Source organism: Phaseolus vulgaris, chromosome 2, assembly GCF_000499845.2.
Source record: "Phaseolus vulgaris cultivar G19833 chromosome 2, P. vulgaris v2.0, whole genome shotgun sequence".
Classification (NCBI taxonomy): Eukaryota; Viridiplantae; Streptophyta; class Magnoliopsida; order Fabales; family Fabaceae; genus Phaseolus; species Phaseolus vulgaris.
This window is the reverse complement of record NC_023758.2, coordinates 14367317-14377757: the sequence shown is the minus strand read 5'-3', so window position 1 is coordinate 14377757 and position 10441 is coordinate 14367317. Positions and strand designations below refer to the sequence as shown.

Genomic DNA, 10441 nt, shown 5'->3' with positions numbered 1-10441 from the left:
TATACAAACAAAGTTAATTAATGTTATAGTGATTTTGTGTTTCAAAATAAGATACGAGGAAGTGAGTTTAATTTTTTTTTGTCACAACCAAAAAGCAAAAACAAAAGAAAGAGGAAAATTTCTTTGGAAACAAATTTAAAATGGATATGTTATCAAAGTGAGTTTAAATTTCACATTACAGTAAATTTTGGAATTAAAACTTAAAGAACTAAAATAATTCTTTTGAGTAAAAATCCAAATTAAGTTAAAGGAAAATTTTAATACCAAATTTTTTTAATATAGTTGTAGAAACTAATTGAAGGAAATAACAAAAAGAAAAAGATTGTATAAACTAATTGAACGTAATTGCACAAAATTGCAAAACTGCTGAACTAATTCATTCATTTTGATTTACTTCAATAACATATTATAATAAAATTACAATTACTAGAAACTATAAAATAGGAATACTAACATGCCTGTAAACTGATCATTAATGCAATAATAACGGTAAAATAGTTTAAGGGTAATAAAATCAGAATTATTAATAATAATAAAATCTGAATTTATAACCAACATCCTCCCTTAATTCTGATTTGGCTGATTTGGAACAACCTTAATGCCCAACAGATCTCTTAACTTGATGAAAATATCGATCTTCAATGGTTTAGTGAAAATATCTGCAATCTAATCTTCTGATATGTAGTATTCCAATTTGATCATGTTCTTCCCAACTTGGTCTCGTAGGAAGTGATATCGAATATCAATGTGTTTACTTCTTTGATGAAAAATCGGATTCTTTGCAAGATTAATTGCAGAGATATTGTCAACATAAATCTTAATTGGAACATCTAGATTAAAACCAATTTGAGTCATGATATTGTTTTTCTCAATTGCCATCAATTCTTCTTTCATAGCCTCTTGCCATTTGGGGTGTTGAATGGCATCTACAAGTCTCACAGGTTCTGATTCTGCAAGAAAAGCAAAGTGAACTAATCTCCATTGTCATCAACTTCATCATCAAGATTTACTTCGCAATCTTGAAAGTGTACAGGTTGTCGTTGCTGCCTTCTTGGTCGCTCCATCATAGTTGCAATTGGAGCTACAACTTTAGGTTGAACTGCAGCTTCAGGTTGAACTGTAGGTGCTTCAAGAGTAACTTCATCTTCCACATCATTGTTCAAAACTTAAATATATCGTTTTTTTAATCTATTTCAGCTGCTGCATTCCATTGTCATTGGGATTTGCATTCCTTTATCAAAAATTGAGAATTTATTTTCAACTATGTGCATCACGTAACCCTTTTCGGCCAACTGTCCCATACTCAATAGATTACTTTTCATATCAGATACATAGAAAACATCATAGATGTACTTGTGATCACCATTCTTCAATGTGATAAGAATTCGCCATTTTCCAGTCACCGGAACGAACCTGCCATCATCAAATTTCACTTTTGTGCGAAATGAGTCATCCAAATATGCAAACAACTCCTTCTTACCACACGTATGATCCGTGCAACCTGTATCCAAATACCAAGTTTGATTGTTTGGTGTTTCATTTGATGTGGTTGCCATTAGTACTGCATGATCCTCTTCATCTTGTACGTGATTACTGTCTTCTTGAGCACAATTGGCAGCATGATTATCACCTTTTGATATGCACTCATTTGCATAATGGCCGCGTTTATGGCAGTTATAACACTCAATATTTGATTTATTATAAATGCCTTCTCGTCCTCCGCGATCACGTTCTTCGCGGCAAGAGTTATTTGAACTTGGATTGTGATTGAAACCAGTGTTGTTTTGCTCAGCGCCTCCATAATTTTGGTCACCATGACCTTTGCTGGAATAACTACCACCATGTCCCCATCCTCTGCCTTGTGAACTACCGTGTTTAGGATTGGAGCTACCAATTGAGGCTTGTGCTTGTAAAGACTGTTCAATTGGTTTTTCAATCTTATTGTCATTCATTCGTTGCTCATGTGCTCGTAGGGAACCAGACAATAACCTTACTGTCATTGTTGAAATGTCATTGGCCTCTTCAATTGCGACAACAACATGTTCAAATATGGGAGTTAAAGATCTCAAAATCTTCTCCACCTTTGCCTGCTCCGAATGTGTTTAACCATTGCTCTTCATCTGATTTGTCAAGGCAAGAACTTTATTTATATAGACATCAATAGTCTTCGTGGTTTCCATCTGCAGCAGTTCATATTGGCGTCTTAGGGTTTGAAGACGCACCCTCCAGATCTTGTCATCACCTTTATAATTGGTTGACAAAATGGTTCAAACCTCACTTGCAGTTGTTGCTCCTTCTATCTGTTCAAACGTCTCGTCATTCATCCCTTGATGGATGAGATACAAAGTCTTCTTGTCCTTCTTATTTTGGTCACGATGCGCTACTCGTTGCGCCTCAGTTGCATTATCAGCTAATGTAGACACTCCACTCTCAACGACATCCCATAACTCATGATAATCAAACAAAATTCTCATTTGCACACACCACCGATTGTAATTTTTTCCATCAAAGATAGAGATTGATAATTGGGTAGAGTTCATGATAACAGACTGGCTCTTGACACCAGTTGTAGGAACTAATTGAAGGAAATAACAAAAGGCAAAATATTGTATAAACTAATTGAACGTAATTGCATAAAATTGCAAAACTGCTGAACTGATTCATTCATTTTGATTTACTTCAATAATATATATAATAAAATTACAATTACTAGAAACTATAAAATAGAAATACTAACAGAGACTTAAACTGACTATTAATGCAATAATAACGGTAAAATAGTTTAAGAATAATAAAATCAGAATTAATAATAATAAAATCAGAATCAATAACCAACAATATTAAAAAAAAAATTGTGAATTTACTTCTTATTTAATTTAATAAACTTTATTTATGTCTTAAATAAATTTAATTAATAACAAAAACATGTTAAGAAAAAATGTGTTATCTTATTTCTTTTATAAATTGATTATTCAAGGGAAATCCCTTGAGATGATGGGTTTCCCTTTCAATTGGTGAAAGAACCGTGACATCTTACTTTCTAGTGCTTCTTCTTTTTACAATTTGCAAGTTACATAATTAAAACAAGGTCCAAGGGGGTGCATGAATAATTGTATGTGAGGTTTTTCTATCTTCAAGTTCTTTAACTTAAATTGTTATGTTACCAAAAGTAGTAGAATTGGGATGAAACAACAGGAAATCATCCAGGTCACTCTTGAATGTTAAATTTTAGAAACTTTCTTATTCAATATGTTTTTTATAAAGTGGGTGTACTTGACCATACATGTATAAAAGGATGGTTATGTTTTCTTAAAATTTGTTCATATTTTTATTGTAGAATATCCTACATTATTTTTAAGAAGAAAATAGATGCATTGAGTAGTCTTATAGGGATCAATAACTTGGTAAAAAACATCTCCTTTTGTTGGAATTATATTATAGATGCCTATTACTATTAGGATCAATTTGTAAAAAATAAGCCTCTTTTATTTTAAGTATAAATTTATCACAGAAAAGTGATTTGATCTTATCATATTTGTTTGTTTGTTCTTTTAATTATGCTACAAATGTGTGATCAAATTTGAAGTCAACTTTATTGAGTTTGCATAATTGATAGTGGTGATGCGTATTATATTCTTAGTTCAAAAAAATATAATGGGTAGAGCTAATAGATTTGCCACTATGAACTCAAACAAAGCTTGCAATCATTTTATGCATGTATGAATTAGTATAGGGTGTTTTTACTTTAAACTAATAGAGTTTGAGTTTGTATACATAGTTGATTTAAATACACATAAAAGAAGAAAATTATGATTCGTAACACTTATATTTAACTTAAACAAAAATTATATCTATACAAAATACATTTAATTTATAATAAATGCTGGGAGTAGACTTAGCCATGAGGGGATATGATTAGAGAGAGCAATTGAAGTGTATTTGGTAGATGTCATTATAGCATAATGCAGAATGTGATAATGGTGTCTTCCACTTGTCCTCACAATAACTTGCTATTGCCATATCTATGTAAAGACAGGTTTTCAGGTTATTTTCTGTTCACTTTTTATATTGGATCAGAAGGGAATCTCCTAGTACAATTGTACAATCATGCTTCCCTTTTGTTTTTCAACACCCTTTTAATTTTTAGATTAACTTCTCTACTGTGTTTTTAATTGAGAACAAGATATTAATTTTCTTTTCCAAGTTGTTCTTTTGGAGATAAATAATAAATCATCTTTGTAGATATTTTATGTGTATTTGGAAATTATACTCTTAATTATATTATAGATATGTTTAGACAACCTTTTTTTATAAATATTTCAAGAGAAAAATAACAAAATTAAATAAATATTTTTATGAAGTGAAATTAATTCATACATAAACTAAAAAAATAAATAGTTTATTAAAAATAAATAGTTGATTTCTTGAATGATTGTCGAATTTTTATCATAAAAAAATTTATAAAATTCTTTAACACTCAAGTTCGTAAAAATATAACATTTTTTTAATAATAAGTGAATATAAAATATTAAATTAGTAAAAAAATACTCTACATATATAATTGTATTTATAGACTTACAAATGCTTATTTTACAAGTAGTGGTGCCGAACTTTTGCAGGCTATAAATGCTTTAAAATGGTTACCAACAAAATATATTAAAATATATGATGAGATGAACTACAAGTTAATATTTATGCTGTTAACGGCTCCACTTAAACATGGTCGGGTAGTACAATAAATAATATGAAAATAATTTTGTAATATCTTACACAAAATCTAATTTCATCTTTAGAAAAATATTATTTTACTTTTTCTTATTTCTCTCCTAATAAAGAAATATGTCCAAAGAAATCTAAAACTGTTTAAACAAGGCTCTCTTTTTATACAAATTAATAAAAATTAAAAATTATATGAGAATTTATCTAAAATTAGTTTATATTCAAACTGATTTTAACCTATAAATAAGTTACTTTTATTTTTATTTTTTATAAAAACTTACAGAAAACTCGCTTATGTCAGGAATTCTATGATCAAATGGTATAAAGTTTAATCTTCGTTAAGATAGGGTTAAGTTAATAAAATATTTGTTAAAATGGGATAATCTACTGCAATTTCACATATTGCTTAATTAAAGGAACTAGTTGAAGATTAATTCATTCACTTGAGTCCTCGTTTTACTAATCATATTCAGTTTATGATTTATTAGTTATGGTTTAGACTCCTTTTTTTTCTTTTTCTAAACTTCTCTCTCAAAAAGATATTTTTGTTTTGAATTTTGTAAAAGTAAAATAATTACAAGTGAATATTTTTTTTCTAATGTTTATCGTTATTAAATCTTGGACAATATCTCGGATGCGGTGATTGATTCTCTGATGTCTTTTCAACGGACTTGGGGTCAAAACATATTAAAAACTCGTTCTCTTAACCCTCGACTAGATGACTTATTCCGGTACATTCAATATAGTCTTATATCACCTAAACGTCGAGATCAAGTGATGAAACTCCAAATTTCAAAGAAGATAATATTTCAGATCTAGTGATTGACGTAGCGTTTATTCTCAACCGTGAGAACATATATATTTTCTATAAATTTATTATTTTTTTTTTGAGTAAAAACTAAAATATTTACCTTAATTAAGAAATATATAATCTAAACTAACGCACACACCATTTTTCTTGATATAATAGGAGGAAAAAAGTATGTGATTATATGACACTAATATTAACAAAAAGTTATTTTTGAAAATTTTCAACTTAAAAAGACTTATTTAAAAATATCCATCGAATTCACTCATTTCAATTTCAGAAGAAGCACCAATAATAAACCAACGTCCAATCACAAACCTTCAGTTTAAAAAAAATCATTTATGTCAATTATTGCAGACATAAGACATAATTGTTTTCATTATCTTCCTTCCTTCCAATATTTCTTTTTTTCATTTTCAGTATTGTTAAACAATACGATTTAAAATAGCATGCCTCCTACTCCATGATTGTGATTATGACAGCTAAATAAAAAATGGGTTCAACAATATTTAAATATTCAAAATTGGATCCATATATAATTACAATAATCTAAATTTGTTTGAAATTCAAATCTATATTTTTTTATTTTAAATTTTATCTAATTAATTAGATTTAAAACAAATATGAATTGAATATTTTTATATTTTAAAAAAGTCCAAAACTAATCTTCATCTTTAAAACACTTAATTGGGATAAACTTTTGTTGATTTTAGTCAAGATAGTTTTAAATTGATTTACAAAATATCTATTTGAGTTGGATCATAATTGAGACAATTCTAACGTAGTCTCAAACTAATAAGCATCATTATGATTTTGATCAAGATATCTTTAAACTTAATATGGTTAGCTAATTTATTTATTACAAACTTATTTTTAGAGTCTAAGTATGATTTATTTTAAAGTCTAACTTGACCTTAAAGTTTGTTTACGCGGTTAGAATTATAAATAAATAAAAAACTACAAACAAGTCAATAAACTTAACTACCTCAATTAGTTTTGTTCATCATAAAACTTATTCTTTATTTTTTAATGATTAATATTAAAATAAGTTAGTAAATATGAGGCTATTAAATGGAAATACACGCAGAACATACACATGTACTCCTATTATCATGGATAAAACAAATAACAAAAAAGTTTTATAAGTTTAAAATATTAAAAATTAACACTTGAAAAAATTAATCAAAATCATCTGATATTTGTATTTTATTAGTTACAGTATATGATTACATCTACCTTAAAACCAACAATTTAACCCTAGAAATGATCTTAATTCTTTAGAAAGAAAATGTATATATCAACTAAATTAATTCAAATAAAATTTAATTTTAAATTTTTTTAGTTTCAGTTTTAATATCAGTTTTATATACACTAAATAGTTCAAATGAATATGAATGAAAAATAATTTAATCTAAATTAAAAATTCCAAAATTAATTTGATTTAATTAAACTATTCTAAATTTTAAATCCAATTTATTTTATTAAATTAATATTGAATACGGGTTAACTTTTTAAAAGTCCAATTCCGGCCATAATTTGCCTTACAAGTTCATAATACATACAAAAAAAATAGTTAATATTTTACAAGTTCATTTATTAACAAACTTTCTCCCCTAATAATTTCACCTCGATTAAAAGTTATGGTTAATATAATTTAAATACATTTCTTTTTCATTTATATCTTAAGACGTCTTTTAAAATAAATCTTGATGAAACTCTAAAGCAAACAATAGCAAACAATAATTCAAATGGAGTGTTTGATTGATTTTAGTGATATTATTTCAATAGACTTGAGATTGGAACATTGACGTGTGCCTGAGAATGAAAAAGTGTTTCGAAAAACGAATTTTTGCTCTCTTAGTCTTGACGAAACTCTCACTCCCTTAGTCCTCAATTAGGTGTCAAAGCCAAATGTAATTTAGATACATCTTTCTTCCTTAATCCCGAAGTTTCTTTTAAGGATAAAATTGTGATGGAACTTGAAGCTCCAAAAAGGACTTCAGATGCGGTGATCGATCTTAATAATGTTATCTCAATGACTTTGAGATCAAAGTATTCATATGAATTAGGAGTCTAGCTCAAGGATAACTTAAATGCATTTTCCTATTTTAACTCTCCAAGACATCTTTTAAAAATAAAATGAAAGACAAAATTAAATTGGAGCTCTAAACTCTAAAACAAACCATAGCTGATGATTAACTAATATATATATATATATATATATATATATATATATATATAAATAAATAAGGTGTGGTTGTGGTGTGTTTGGGAGCAGTTTTCAACATCGTTATAGCTGCACAAAAAATCAAGTGAGTGAAAGCTACTGAAGGCAGGCCCATACAATCAACTTCACCTCTTCACCTCTCTCAGGAATTAATTGTTCTCTGCCTAATTTAGGTCACGCTATTTAAATTTAAATATTATACAAATAAAAACCATTAATTTTGAATTCTTATGTTGAATTTAAATAATTAAAAGTAAAAATATATTAGCATAATTTTCTAATAGTCGTATAACTTTTTAAATAGTTTTTGAATTTAGTAATTTAATTCTTGATTTTTTCTAACATACACTCTTTTTTCTAAATGTGTTATTGGAAAATAAAATCGTAATTCATTAGATTTTTTTTTTAATTCGTCAACCTAGTAAAAGAAAATTGTGAGTAGTTAGAGTTTTTTAAAGAGTCGTGAAAATAAGTTTAACTTGACCAAATGGTCTAAATAGTCTACAAAATGAATTAAGAAGACAAAAAATTGTGATCTAAATTAAAATATGATTTCAGTGAATTTAAATCTTCCGTAAACTTATGGACTGATCTAGTTTAAAATAAAATATATTCAAAAAATTAAGAAAGTATTGTTACAATTACTATTAATAATAATAATAATAATAATAATAATAATAATAATATTATTATTATTAATAACATAGAACTTTTAATCACTAATCACATTATAATTATTATTCTTATTTTTATTCTTCTTATTACAAATATTATTATTTTTAATAATAGTATTATTATTATTATTTTTAATGTTACTATTATTAATATTAATATTATTAAATTTATTATTAATATAATATTCATAATAATATTAATAATGCTAATAATAATATTAATAATAATTTTAATAATAATAAAAATATGAATAATATTATTATTTTTATCATTGTTAAAATATTCATAACAATAATATTAATAACAATGATAAGAATAATGTTAATAATGTATTATAATTTATATTTATTTATATATCAAATTTTGATATCTAAAATTTCATTTCAAAACTTTAATTTAAAAAATATATATTTAAATTTTTATTTAAATGTATTCAATCTTTTATTTTATAATTTTTAAAAGCAGAACAAAATATTCTTTTTAGTTTGTTCTATGATGTAGTATTGGATCAACCCGATACAAAATTTTAGACTATCCGTTAAATCAGATAGTATTATTTGACAACTCTATTATTGATGTCTTTTTTATTTCATAAAACTAACAATAAATGTTTTTATAGATATGAAATTTGAAGTATGATTTTTAAAACAATGTTTTTAAAATATATTCAAAGTAACTTACTATTGTTTTTTTCTTATTGGAACATATGGAGTGTAGATATATAAACCGTAATTATAATTACATGTCTCTTCATTTATATTTTTCTTAATTTTCTTAAAATATATTTAACAGGTAACGTGTCTATTTCTTCTAGGAAATAAATAAAGTGTGTGATAAATAATCTATTTAAATACTCTATAATTAATAAGATATTCTTTTTATATTTAAATTTGAAAGTAAGAAATATTCTTGTCATGTATACATCATATACATGTCATGGAGACATAAGAAAATTCTCATACACATGTGTTATTGGCATCACTTTAAAGTTTGAATTGAACTAAGCATTTATGTCTATATACCTAATAATTTGTACATTTGTGCCAGCTATAAGAACACTTGATTCAATTATTGTGACTCTACCCGTTACAACATGCCGGGGCACCCAAAAACATTTTCATTAAGTATTTGTGGATTTAAATATAAGAAACACAGTTTAAAATAATTCAAATATGTCAAATTATTAATAAATTAGAAGGGCCAAACCAGATCTAAATATATTAATAGTATAAAACTAGTAATTGCCTTTTTGGTGATTAAATATTCAAAGAAAAATAATTATGCTTCTGGATACGGGATTTGTGTAAAGTGTATATATATATATGGTTGCATAGCTAACGAACTTTATGTTCTCTTATATCCAAACAAAACCCTTAAACATGATTTAATTAGCATTAAGCTAGTTTATCTGTAAAGTATGATTAAGGCGTAATTGGATCCTATGAGCAGGTTTATAATAGTGAGGATCCAACCAAAAGGTATAAATAGCAAAGACAACCAAGCGTCACATGTAACTTTTAACACAACCTGCAGATCCTATTCAGACTAACTTGAGCATCAAAATATCTTTGCAGGTTATAGAAGTGGAAGGATCGAGAATGAAGGACCACTCAATCTGAAGATCGAGAAGACCGAAAGCAGAGGATAAAGAAGTCATTCTAGGAGGAATCCAGCCCTGTAAGAACATTTTGGCATCCACCATGAGGTCGAGAAGAAACCTTTCAATGTGTCCACATGGTAACAACGAGGAACATGACGAGTAATGATAGACATACGTTGGGAGGAACGGAGACCAACCAACCTGACCCAATGGCGATGATAGTACATATGAGGAGGGAGTTGGAAACGCTTAAAAGGAAAAACGAGGAAGAAATCCAAGGAATGAAGAGGGAAAATGAGGAAAAGATTGAAGCCTTGAAGAAGGAGAATGCTCTCATGAAGCAGAAACTTAATGAGACTCCAACACTTCAAGTAACTATAGAAGGGGACAACCCCTCGACTAAGACCACCCA

The 10441-nt window shown here is 27.1% G+C and overlaps 1 protein-coding gene across 1 annotated transcript; it reads right to left on the bottom strand.

The window, feature by feature from the left end:
- Nucleotides 1-868: 868 nt before the first annotated feature.
- On the bottom strand, nt 869-2474 carry LOC137809068 (uncharacterized). Its single transcript, XM_068610210.1, has 3 exons — nt 2274-2474; nt 1414-2087; nt 869-950 (listed from the first exon to the last, which is right to left on the bottom strand). Exons 1-3 carry the CDS (start codon nt 2472-2474, stop codon nt 869-871), a joined length of 957 nt encoding a protein of 318 aa, XP_068466311.1.
- Nucleotides 2475-10441: the final 7967 nt, after the last annotated feature.

Excerpts from the sequence above, each read along its gene's own strand:
- LOC137809068 (XM_068610210.1), bottom strand. The coding sequence starts at position 2,474 with ATGAGAATTTTGTTTGATTATCATGAGTTATGGGATGTCGTTGAGAGT. Across the intron at positions 2,088-2,273 it reads GAGCAACAACTGCAAGTGAG|GCAAAGGTGGAGAAGATTTT; the intron begins GTTTGAACCATT and ends CATTCGGAGCAG. Across the intron at positions 951-1,413 it reads GTGAAATTTGATGATGGCAG|AATCAGAACCTGTGAGACTT; the intron begins GTTCGTTCCGGT and ends CTTTTCTTGCAG.